The sequence below is a fragment of the Thunnus albacares genome, chromosome 9 (assembly GCF_914725855.1).
Source record: "Thunnus albacares chromosome 9, fThuAlb1.1, whole genome shotgun sequence".
NCBI lineage: Eukaryota > Metazoa > Chordata > Actinopteri > Scombriformes > Scombridae > Thunnus > Thunnus albacares.
Genome location: NC_058114.1, coordinates 8,307,979 through 8,321,369, shown reverse-complemented (window position 1 = coordinate 8,321,369; position 13,391 = coordinate 8,307,979). Strand labels below are relative to the sequence as shown.

The 13,391-nt window shown below is 38.5% G+C and overlaps 1 protein-coding gene across 4 annotated transcripts in view; it reads left to right on the top strand.

Moving 5' to 3' along the window:
- LOC122989199 (disks large homolog 1-like) overlaps nt 1-13,391 on the top strand; it is a 118,049-nt gene that overhangs the window by 60,867 nt on the left and 43,791 nt on the right. For all 4 annotated transcript variants that reach the window (XM_044361912.1, XM_044361908.1, XM_044361909.1 and 1 more), the window contains 5 exons: nt 6,468-6,521; nt 9,026-9,076; nt 11,258-11,382; nt 12,153-12,322; nt 12,832-12,968. In XM_044361912.1, the coding sequence (XP_044217847.1) occupies nt 6,468-6,521; nt 9,026-9,076; nt 11,258-11,382; nt 12,153-12,322; nt 12,832-12,968 (537 nt within the window). The remainder of the gene's footprint in view (nt 1-6,467; nt 6,522-9,025; nt 9,077-11,257; nt 11,383-12,152; nt 12,323-12,831; nt 12,969-13,391) is intronic.

Here is a 13,391-nt window from a genome sequence, read left to right as displayed (position 1 = left end):
TCCGCAAATAAAAGCAAATGTGCAGGTATGTTTTATTGGGTGGATACATATATTGTAGCATGCATTAGGGCCAGTGAGCCACAAGGACAGCTTATATGTATTAGCAATTATTAATCAGATTCTACAAAGAGATAGATAACACAGGTTGTAGTAAGAAATCAGAGACTGAAACTTTGTAAATGTGGTAGACTCTTATACACTGTAAGCATAAAATACATTAAACAAGCTATGTTTTGGTCAATGGCCTTTATCAGGCATAAAAAGAGATGATTGAAGACACAGGTCTTACATGTGTTCATTAGATTATGTATTTTGTTTAGAAACTGAAACTTTTACATTTGAAGAGTAACTGAACACCCTTTGAAAATCTTTGCTGACCTCCAGTGGTTTAACTCTGCTGCGGTGATGTACAAGTGTACTCTAGGACACAGTGACATCACTGTTGGGCGTGGTTACAGGTGCAACAGAGCACATTCATGACCACACCCAGCCATGTGATCAGAGGTGAAACAGGCTTGAAACTTTCAACCAGAGAGGGCAGCAACACAGCTTTTTAGCCTGGTCTTAAGTTACTCTTTAATTATTGATATCGTTTATTGACACGTGCGTATAAATGTTCAAGCATCCTGCTGCTGTGCTATTCAACCAGTTTTTTAATTGTAACTTGATACAAATGATATCCCCCACAATGCCTTAACTTACTTTACCTTATTTACCAATGAAATACAAAAATGAAAATAATATGGCGTGATGAAAAGCTATACTTCGTATTCTTTTGGCAATTTATCCTGTACTATCATAACATCTGAATGCAAATTATGATTTCAAAAGTTGAATAAACAACACTGTATCAAGAAACATAACAAGTTAATTCCACATAGTCAAATGGATTGCTCATTCCATTAACATTTAAGGTGAAATCAATACATTACAGGATATATTAGACAGATTAAATGGAGAGATCGAACAAAGAGACCATAAAATCCACAGTGTTACCATGTGATGAGTAGTCTACACAGTACGCTAGCTTCTGTGAACCAGCCTTGTATTTGTACCACAGTGTTGTAGACATTTAAGACGTGGAAAGTCACTTCTGTAATGTTGCCATTATCTTTGTCAAACTGCCCTTTTAAGTGAAACACTGACAGCCCGAAGTGGTTCAATGCTGTTGTCCACAAAAACCTTGGCTCTGACTTATCTGCAGAATTGCATTATATTCCTAGTAAAGGCGGTGATGCACGTTATGATTACTGAGCAGATTATAGATATGATTTAAGTTTCACAACCAATCGGACCAAGTCTGTTCCAGTCGGGAATTAAAATCATCTGTGGTGTTGAAGGTTTCCAATCCATTCATGTCTTCCAATCTAGTCACCGCCCATTATTCTCATTTTTATTATTTTAGATATGTTAGATGTATACGACTGGAATCGGGATGTTGATATCGTGTGTGAGCTGGAGAAATAATAATGAAACCAAAACTGAATAAACGCATTTTAAAACGGCAAACCGTGATGTGCTCTGACAGAGTCGCTACTATTTTGTAATCAACTTCATATTCTCACAGTTTACAGTCTGTGATGCCTTCATCTCTACATCTTCCATCTCATTAAAATTTAACATTTTTCCCTCTTCCACATGGATTGCAGTTTCAATTAGCAAAGAAAACTCTTTGATGAATATCGGTATTTTTACTCAGTCATTCAATTTGTGCTCCTTTCCTGCTGTCAAGACTTAAGAAAATCTACGTCTGTTGGCGGAAATATGTGCTTTGTGTAGTCCTCGTAGGTTTGATGTCAGTCATAAGTTTCGTCCCAAGCTTAAGGAAAAATACAGACCAAGCAGATTGTGGGTAAATGAAAGGTTCACTGCAACAGCTCAGCACAAAATAAAGCTGTCAGTTTATTGAACTTCACAGACAAAAAAGAATTCAAGTTAATTTGACCTCCCTAGTGATATAATCAAAGCAACTTGTCCATCCAAGTTTAGCAGGACTTGTGTATTGTGTAAACCATAACAGACGAGAAAAAGCAGCAAGCCAGCTGCCTGTTATCTGTCGTTCGGCCACTGTGCTGTACATCTGCTGTGGGCACAGTGATCAGAGATAGCAGGTAGTGATAGTCTGATTAGCATGATTAGCACAGCAGTTCTGATTTGATTAGAGTCATGCTCCATCTGATTAGCTCATTAGTCAAATGGAGTTTCATTTCACATTAGGAAGAAATAGTGAACAGTGATATTAGGAGTGGAGTATTTGTGTGCATAGATGTGTGCATTACTCTTGTCTTTACACATCATGTCTCAACATTGGTTCTTGCTTACAATAAATTAAATCTACAGGAGTAGAGTTTTTCCTAAGTTTTTAATGCAACCTTTAAATATTGCAGCTTATTTTTGTGTAACACTCATATAATCAATCGCCATTGTTCCCAGTTTGGTTTGTGACTTTTCCTTTTTTTCACTTTGGCCTTTGTGTTTGTGTGTTCTTGCGTGTGAGAGTGTGCGCACGTCTGGCATAGTACGACACACAGCACTAAATGATTATTTAACAAACTGCCGCCGTGCATCATTAGATGTTTTGGGATTCTTGATTTCTGTTTATCCAATCACGACTCATCCGCTAATTGATAATTGAATTATCATGCTGATACTGTAGAAGCTGGATCCAGCACCCTGCATTGATGGGAAATCATTTCCCAAAGCACACACACACACACACGCGCACACACACACACCTACAGTACTTCGTCATGTCTAAACAACCATCCTACATGGCATGAGTAATGACTGAACCACTAAAGCTCTTGTCTGTCTCTTGGTCTGATGAGACAAACCAGGGATAGTCTAGATCTCTTTCTAAACCATGCTGTGCTGGGCTGAACCAGGTCATAATACCATGATAACACAGCTGGTGTAACAGCAATTATGTAATGACTAACAATCACTTGCATAGAGCAACAAAACACTGTCTGGATATGGACCTTGTGTGTGTTTTTGTATTTGTGTGTGAGTGCTTGTTTGTTTATATTTGCACGTTTGTTCTTTTGGCCTTTCCATGTAACACAAACCCCATGCACACACACATATTGATGTTACATAAGCGTGCAGTCTGACATAGCGTGTCAATGGACTCACAAGCAGACTGACCGACTGGATTTGTTGCTCTGTCAATGACACACACACACATAAACAAAGACACATACCCAGAAGTTGTGTACTTTGTAATGCTGCTGTTGCAATGGTGATGGAGTTAGGTAAAGTTTAGACAAGGACACTGGTAAGTGTGAAGTAATGACAGATAAATTCAGGCAGGTAGTTGTTTGGGTAAAGTCAGCAGAAGGTGAGAAGGCTTCAGCTGAGATGAATCGGTCAATATCTTTAATTATTTAGACAAACCAAAGGAAAAGAAATCTGGGTACCTTTAGTGTTCTACGAGAAAGGCAAAAGTCTCAGAGGGTAGAGAATCATACAATAAATGCAATGTGCTATGCAGTCTGTACACCTAATGTTGTTCACCTTCCCAACCAAATTTATATAGACTAAATATTTCATAAGTCATACAGCTCATCAAAATACTTCCAGAGAAAAACACAGTTTAGATCAGTGAATCCCAAACTTTTTGGCTCATGATCCCTTAAAGATAAAACATGTCTACTTCTGACTCTGATTACAGGTGATCGCCTTTGTGTGGACGGCAGTTATGAGCGGTTCAGCCAAAGAGATAGTTTCCCCTCCAGACATGTTATAAGATATAAAATGAAATGAATAATAATTTGTGTCTGATATGTTCTTTTTTCAGAAAAAAATGCCTCATTCTATTGATATTATTATTTTATCAATATGCTGTGTTTTCACTGAAAAGTCCATTTTCAGTGTTTGTGCACTTGAGGCTTCAAGTTTCCACATCTTGTGTAAGTTGCATACTGAATCATACTTGGCTTCCAAACTAATTGTGAAGACATAAATTGTGCTTGTAGGTACACAACTACAACTGTTTGAAGTGAGCGCAGAGAAACTTTCAACAGATAAATGTGAAAATAGTCTTCTAGTGTCAAAATCTGCACAGTGAAACTCAAACATCCAACTGAAGGAACGAGAAGAAAAAACATATTTTTGAATGCAGGGGAACTGTAAAGGATTTGGCCTGGTGAAAGTATCCACAAGAAAAATGTAAAATTAAAGATTTTTGTTACAGATATATGTATATGAATATATAGTTTTTAAAAAATCTGATTAACAATCTTATGATTTCTCTCAGATTCATCTGGAGGCACTAGCTGATGGTATTAATTGGTCCATACGTGACCTTTTGTTTTTATTTATTTTTCTGTAAAGCATTTTGTAACTTTGTCAAGAGCAGTGCTATATAAATAAAGTTAATTATTATTATATTTATTATAAATGTGCCTATAGGGGTGACTGTGGCTCAGGAGGTGAAGCGGGTCGTCCACTAATCAGAAGGTCGGTGGTTCGATCCCTGGCTCCTCCAGTCCGCATGTCGAAGTGTTCTTGGTCAAAGATACTGAAGCCCAAATTGCTCCTGATGGCTGTGCCAGCGGTGTGTGAGTGTGAATGCGTAAGCATAGAAACATCGTGAGGCGCTTTGAATAAGAAGTGACGTATCGTTCCTGATGAGCAGGTTGGCACCTTGCATGACAGCCTCTGCCGTCAGTGTATGAATGTGTGTATGTGTGTGTGTGTGTGTGTGTGGGTGAATGTTGGCACGTGTTGTAAAGTGCTTTGAGTGGTCGATAAGACTAGAAAGGCGCTACATAAATGCAGTCCATTTACAGTTTACCTATTAGGAAATCATCTGCGGTGTCATTCTGTAATATTTAAAAGCCCTCACAGCTTGAGGTGTTGAACAGCTTAATGGCAGTGGAGTCAGCTGGTCCCAGAATAATTGTGATATTTGCCTCATATACAACATTATTATACAGTGATTATCTTCTCCCTCTGTCTGTACTTCATTCACATAAACACACACACACACACACACACACACGGATGGATCCTGACAGCTGCAACTGTCAGCATGTCTTTACTGTCTCCTCAATATCCATGAACTGTGCTGTGAGAGCATTTTTTTCTATTTTCATTATACCACCAAATCTCTCCCTCCCTCTCTTACTCAACCTCCCTCCACTTCTGTTCTCACACCATTCATTTTTGCCCCCCCCCCTTTTTTTTTTTTTTTTTTTACTTGTGTGTGTGTGCTTTTGGAGGTTTGTGTGCATCTGTCTGCACGCTCTGCTCATTGCTGTTGTTGAGCAGACGGATTTGACTCCTCCCACCATACCTTTAATCCCTCTGATCCTCTCTCTCTCTCTCTCTCTCTCTCTCTTCCTCTCTCTCTTTCTGTTCCCGTGTGGGATCAAGCATCCATTCAGCTTGACTGACAGACAGCTGGACATGTGGTGGAGAGAGTGTGTATGTGTGTTTGAGAGAGAGAGAGAGAGAGAGAGAGAGAGAAGATAAAGGAGGGATGAGGGAGGTAGAGATTAGTGTAGAGGGATAGATGCTGTTGCTGCTCTGTTGCACATTGATGCTGTGATGCCTGCGTGGACTGTCCATTTGGTTTGCTAGCTCGTTTGATGCTTGGTTAGCTGGTTGGTTGGTTAACTTTTTTTTTCAGCTGCAAGAGCAAACGCGGAGCCTCCAACTGTCCTTCATGTACTGGCTCGCTCATGGCTGGTTTGTGGGAGAAGACTAGAGCTGCTGACGGTGGACTGGAGAACACGAAATACTTTCTGTGGAGAAAGTGAGATGAGATAGATAGGGGAGGTGTAGGGATGGCTGTTGATGCTCCCCTTGCAAATACGAGGAGAAAAACACATCTGTGATTGCATAGAAAGCAAATATTTAGCAAGAAGAATAAGAATAGGAGAGATAATGTCTATTATCTGATCTGTCCAGGCCTGGACCGGAGACCAGGGAGAAAGAGTAGACTGAACACAGGGAGGAAGGGGAAGGAAAGACATTTGTGTGTGAAGATATAAGACTGTAGCTGTTGGATTTTGTTTTCATTGTAGGGCAGAACATGCATGTAATACAGAACAGTCTAATAAAATACAGTGTAGTGTCATAAAACTAAAGGTATAAAGAATATGAGTGTACAACAAAGATATAAGAATATAATTTAGTTAATTGTTATATCGCTGAGTGTACTTTACGGAGCAGTAGCAGAGCTTAATAAAATGTGGTTTGCAGTGTAGTACATTAGTATTGTCCAATATAAGGGTTGTGCAGTATGTCATGCGGTGTATGCAGTCGCTCCATGGTGGTAATCTGTAGCAGATGTACTCGACATGCTGTACCAAAACATGAGACGAGTAAGTCATTGTCACGGCTCTCTCTCTGTTTGTGTGTTTGCGTGGTGTTCAAGTTTCACAGTCTGTCTTTCTGTTTAAATCATAATATTGTCGAAATGAAAAGTGCTTAATAACTCTGCTGTTCTCTCATTACAGGCCAACCCCCCTCCAGTGGTGGTCAACACCGACAGCGTCGACACACCCCCATATGTGAGTACACGTTCAAATACAACCCTGCAACCTGTTGATACTGTAAAGACTTTCCTGACCAAAGGCAAATAAGGTTAAATCACATAATATCAAGATAAATATTAAACTACTATACTGTATCAGTGACCGTGTGTGAAGTTGTGACCTTTGGTGGCTGGATTTGACCACATGTTCGTAGTATATGTGCAGAACATAAAACTCCTAAGCTTCTGTGTTGAGGTGTTGTGGTGGTTACGATGCGGATGCCTCTGGTGTGGGAATCAATTTATAGTTCAGCGCAGACGTCTACTGACTGAGTGTTTGTGAAGAGTGTATTTAAAGTATCATATTCACTTTGGGATAGCGTGAGGAGAAGGTTTATAGATAGAAATAGTTTTTCCGGATCACAAAATTGAAGTTTTCCAACATTACTTAAATGGAGACATTACTTTGCCTTTCTTTACCAAACACTAACATCACTGGAAATATGTTGGAGAAATCAAACCAGTCCAAGCAGACCGATCACAGGTCTTGTGGTCTCCACATAGTTCTGATGTGTAGTTACATTTTTGAAGATGTCAGCGAGGGCATGACCCTCCTCATACCTACAACGTTTGTGCAACACCTCAACACAGAAGGATAAATCAGCCCTCAGTGCTGCCGCTGACATTTTAACGGGGGCAAATCTATAAGGTGTCTACTTATGTGAGGCATGGAAAGGTTTTTTTTGTAAGATTAAAGAGCTTTTTTTTACAGCATAATCAATATATAGCTCACTGAGCTTTTATATAAAATTCTAGTAGTATTTACAACAACTTCTCCTCTTTGTATAACTGCAGCTGCAAAAAGTTAATATTAAGCTTTATTGTACTTCTACAGGCTTCTGCAGCTTCTACTAAATATGCCATAATTTACATTAATTCCCCCCTTAAACATGGATAATAATGATAGTAGCGTCCTGGTTTTAGAGAGAATGCTCAGTCTAGAATTAGATGGATCCAGATGTCATTTTACTGGTAGCCAGCTGCCATAGAGAACCAATGTCTGTTGTTGTTAGATAAGTTTATTATGTAATTACTATGGAATTACTCCCCGCTGAACAGCCCAGAATAAAACACAGGCAGGAAAATATTTTCATTTAATATTTCATCAATATTATCGGTGACTGTTATCCTCTCTCTTACAGAAATATGTGATTAATACACGCAGAAAATACAGAAATACGAAAGCCAATATAGGGTGTCTGTGGCTCAAAATGAGGCAAAGGTGGTATGTCAGCTGTTTTTTTAAATAGTAACCTATAGGCAGTTTCTTCCTATTGTGCCAAGCAGAAATAGGTTAAATTTTTTCTTGCTTTATTTAAATAAGTGGACTTTGTTAAACAAGAAATATTACAAAGAAACGTTACAGAGACCAGAGCTCCCAACTTTTGCAATAACAGTAAAAATATTCTCTTTGTACTTCAGAATAATCTGGTATTTTATATTGATAGTAAATGAATGTGTGTGTGTGGTAGGTAATAGTAGACATACTGTACACAGTGGCTGATGGAAGATTGTGCCCTCTGTTTGAAATGACAGAAATTCAAAATCTAAACTAATCTGACTGCACAGAGACACAGATTACAGCCAAGGGGATTACATGGGCCATTGGGATGCCACTCGACCACTGCGTTTGTGTGTGTATATGTGTGTGTGTGTGTGTGTGCCTGCCTACAGGAGCAAGACACTCATCTCCCAGTATAAACCGAGTAAAACACAAAATACATAATAGTCTGCTCAGATCAGATTTAATTCTGTGTGCTGTTCATTTAGTCAGAAAATGTAGACGTTAATATATTCACTCACAGCCAATTCATCAGGGATGTTCTTAAATATGACATCAGAGCTACATCATCGGTAAATACGCATTACCGGTTTAATCTCTGAGATTCATGCGTCATTCATAAATGATCAAACGTCTAAATTCACTTTTCTATCATTCTGAGGCTAGTTGCAGATTGTATTACCTAATAAGTGAATGAACTCATCCTTTAATACAATTAGCTCACTGTTCTTTGTATTGTTTTAAAATCGGAAAGTAGACTTGAACTGAAATGGAATCAATATGTGATTTATCTTCCTGTCTAGACGGCTTTTTCATTGCTTTTTTGTTGATGTTGGTTCTATGTGGTGTCCTTCATTTATGTTGTGCTGTTTATGTTTCACAGAGCACACTCAACATTTCATATTATGTTCAAAATTAAATTAAAAATGATTTGCAAAGTAAAAAAATCCAGCATGTAGTGTAGAACCAGTGAGAACCAGTGAGAAATGTGATAAAGCTGTAATAAACAAAGAGGTTTGATGGGAGCGTGGTGTACCTGCCAACAGCAAGTGACGTGACACAAAACACATCTTACAAATGATTCAGATAACAAGCTTTAATATGACATAGTAGAACAGCTTTCCTCACTACATTTTCATAACCAAGGTTTACTCTTTATTTACACATTTCCCTTTTCTTCTTCCTTCTCTCTCTAACAGGTCAATGGAACAGAAGCAGACTTTGAATATGAAGAAATCACGCTGGAGCGGGTAAAAAACCATCAACATAATATTCTACATACCGTAAATGTACACAGTCACATCGGCACCCTGTGACAGTACCTCCATCTAATCACACTGACCTCTCTCCTCCTCTTAACTCTCCTCTATAATTATGCTAAAAACATTGTGCTGTCGGAAGCAGGAAACTGTGTTTGTGCCTCTGTGCTTCTGACTAAAACAAGCAAACGATTGCTGAGAAGGTGTGAAAAGGCTGAATATATTTTTTCTGAGGAATTCAGACGGGTTAAGGTCGCTATTGCTCACTTCTTTTTCAAACAGGCCATTTGAATGAGCTGATATTGACATCCTGAAGCCCTCCAGATTTTACACTTTTTAAATTCTGAGCAGACAAAAGCATTAGTTGACAGAGAGAGGATATTATTATGAAGACAGTCCAACTATAACAAGAGCTCAAGATCATTTTTGGCAAGTATAAACAATGCTAAATGTGGTAGATTTAACTATGTATTTTAATCAGCCTTTTCAGTACTTAGAGAATGTGCCAGCTTGCAAAGCATGATGTTTCTTTGTTCATGCTTGATGTCAATTAAAATAGATCATCAACAGTAGCTTGTTGCTAGTTCTCACTACAGTGCAAAATAAAGCAACAGTTCTCTGACAGAATTGTAAGTGTAAATAAGTATTCCTCATTTAAACATTAAGAAATTATTTAAAGATATTTACGAAATAGTTTAATTAAGGTTAAATCCAGCGAACATGGTGACTAACTAGAGTTTTTTTTTACCACCATTTTAGGCTGTCAGACATTTTAGAGGTAAACTAAGGGCACAAATAATCATAATTAATATGACACTAAAGTAACCGATGGAGTGTTTTATGGAAATAAAAAACTACTACTAATAAAACTATTATATTAGTGTGTTTTTAATATAGTACTAAGATGAGAGACTGGAGGTTACACAGTAGTTTGCACACCATTTTCTTTACGTCTGCCTCTCACTCGTAATAAGTTAGCTTTACTTCACAGGGAGGTTATTTTTGTACGCCTTAAAAAGTCTCACATTTTCTAATATTCCTATGTTCACTAATTCTAAAAAAAAAAATCATAGGAGAGGAAGAAAAAGACACTACATGCCCTATCACTACAACACAAATAAAGTCCTTTGAATCCAAAGTGTACATTACACACATTTATGAAAAAGATAAAACTTCCATCTGTTACCTCTCTGAGTCTTCAGTTATCTTTCTCCCCTCCCTCCATCTCACCGTTCTGCTCTGTCTTTACTCAGTCCCACCACTAGTCCAACTCCGCTGACCATATTTTCCCATCCTCTCTATTCCTCATCCATCCTTCCCTACTTTCTTTCCCTGATTCCCCCCCCCCCCCCCCCCCCCCCCCCTCCCCTCCCATCCACCTCCCTCCTCCTCTCATTATATTCCCTTTTCTCTCACCCTGAGGCTCTCTCTCCGTCTCTCTCTGTCTATCTCTCTCTATCTCTCTCTCACTCTATTCTCCTGTGACCTGGTTCTGTCTGCTTGACTGGCTCTGCTTTAAAGAGGCATAGACATTACACTAGCTTTATACTCGGTGACAGACCGAGAGAGAGTGAGAGAGATATATACAGAAATGTATGTCATCAGGTAATGTGTTTGATTTACAGAGGTGATCTGTTAGGTATCATTTGGTAATAAGCAGAATCTACTACATGTATTATTGTACATGTAGTTTGTTCAGGTGATAAATGAGAAGAAGGGACAGCTGGGGAGATATTAGATTAGCTTGGTAGTAATTGACAGTGGAGAACATTTATATTAGATGTAGTTTTTTACTGAATGAATCTGGAGAGGATGCACTGTTATATTCCTCTTGCTGATGAGTGAGATTTGTAGAAGTACAGTATTATATTGGATTTTATGTGGTAATGTGTTGATATGGTGCTAGATTTTAGCAACAGGAAGTTATAATTCCTGTGTGGTTATCAGCTTCTTATCTAACAATGATCAGTTTATTTACTACTAAAAAGCATCATAAGTATCAGTATAGTTCAACTCGGTTTGATAAAAATCAGTCTAACATCGTGGTCACATTGTTCACAGTAACTGTATTTAGTTCAAGCTTCTCGTGTCACAGAGATATTTTAAAACCAGTGTGGATTTTCAGTTAATGTTTATTATTAAAACACATTGTCTTTCTGTGCGTATGTGCAGGGTAACTCAGGCCTGGGGTTCAGTATCGCAGGAGGGACTGATAACCCCCACATCGGAGAAGACCCCTCTATCTTCATCACCAAGATTATACCCGGAGGGGCCGCAGCCCAGAATGGACGACTCAGGTACACACACACACACACACACACACACACAATTGTTTTTGTGACTAATGACATTGTATTGAGTTCCATTATTTCGTCATGGAGGTTTACGATCACCGGAAACTACTGTAGGCTTCAGTCCTAAACCTCACCCAACTATAATTCCATCTTCAACCAAAAATAACAGTCTCAACCATAAAATAAATGACTAACTTTGAGGGGACCAGCTGTTTATGAACCCCCACTGTGTGAGCAGATCTGTGTCCTGACAATGTGATTAATACTTAGTACATGTTAATACAAACATTAAATAAAAGTCTTTCTTTCAACTAACTTTAACTTTTTTTTGCTGGAAGGTTAAAGAAGGAATACTTAAACCTTGACTTATTGAAGCTGATTTGTGTAGCTTATAGCTACTGTTGTAGACTAGATACATTCATTTTGACAAGTAACGCCTCATTTGTTGAAAGAAGAGTGTGTCTGATTGTAATAATAAATAGTTTTTTGTTTCACCGCACTATACCATAGAGTTGACTGAAAGTTACCACATTTATTTCAATAGGACATATTAAAAACATACTGTTGGATGATGTTGAAAACCACCACTCAAAAAACCTCTTTCAGCAGTTCACTCACACTTAGCTCTTTCTATAACAGATAAATGTCTCGTCTAGACATGTCGTGTCAGAGTGAAAGACTAGTATCTGTGTTGAGGAGGTGATGTGCAGCATTTGTCTTCACCGTTTGTCTCCTCATGCATTTCAAATGACATGTGGGACTTTGCTTCGCAGGGTGAATGACTGCATAGTCCGGGTAAATGAGACAGACGTCAGGGAGGTGACCCACAGCGGGGCTGTGGAGGCGCTGAAGGAGGCAGGAGGTCTGGTCAGACTTTGTATACGACGAAGGAGGAGTCTCACGGAGAGAATCATGGATATCAAGCTGGTGAAAGGGCCGAAAGGTGAGAAAATACAACAAATGTAAACACAACATACAGAGTAGTTACATGGATATATTGTTGTAGTTTGGTCCAAAACACTGGACTAGAAATCAAACAATGACTATGAGGTTAAAGTTCACATGCTTCTGCTGTCCTACTATTTACTGAACTGGACCATAAGGAGACAAAGAAACAAAGACATCAACAGGTGCCCTAAAGTGAGAGAGTAAGATGAGGCACAATGTTCTGATTTCTTTAGAGAAGTTAGCATGTTTAAGCAGCAAAGAACAGTAATATGATTGAACAGGAGAGAGAAAAGAATAAACCAAGGTATGGTTTACCTACTTGGATTTAGCTTTTGTTTACTACCCTGTATTTGTTCTGTATCAAGTAAAAAAAATAACACAACTGGTCGAAATGGGGGTCGAATATGGTAGTGAAGCATATAAAAATATCCAACATTAAGAGCTTCTTCAGGTAATTGCTAACCCTAATCCTCAAATTAAAACCTGTTAATGTTTTCTCTTTAGGTTTAGGATTCAGTATAGCAGGTGGAGTTGGAAACCAACATGTCCCGGGTGACAACAGTATCTACGTGACTAAAATCATCGAGGGAGGGGCTGCACACAAAGACGGACGGCTACAGATAGGCGACAAACTCGTAGCTGTAAGCTATTCTATTTTTATCCCTCTTTTTTACGTTTTCTTCGCTTCACTTCAGTAATGTGTTGTCATGCCAATAATTACAGAGTCTCATTGTATTCAGTAAAGGGTGTAGATTGCAGTCTAGATTAAAGACAGCTGAGTTCAGTGGTTCACACAACACAATTTGTTTTCTAATCTAAGGGGGATTGCTTGAACTGTTTTCAGATGGATGAATGAATTCAGCTTTAATATCCCCCAAAATGTAATGAATAGTATTTTCGTCCTGCAAGCTATGAATTGATTTTATTGAACTTATCATAGATATTTTGTCATAGTAACCCCGAATATGACATGAATTGCCCTCAATAAAATCAGAAGTGTAATTATACCACATTTAGGATGACTTGTCAGTATTTATATTTTAAACTGAGAGCTGAGCAAAACC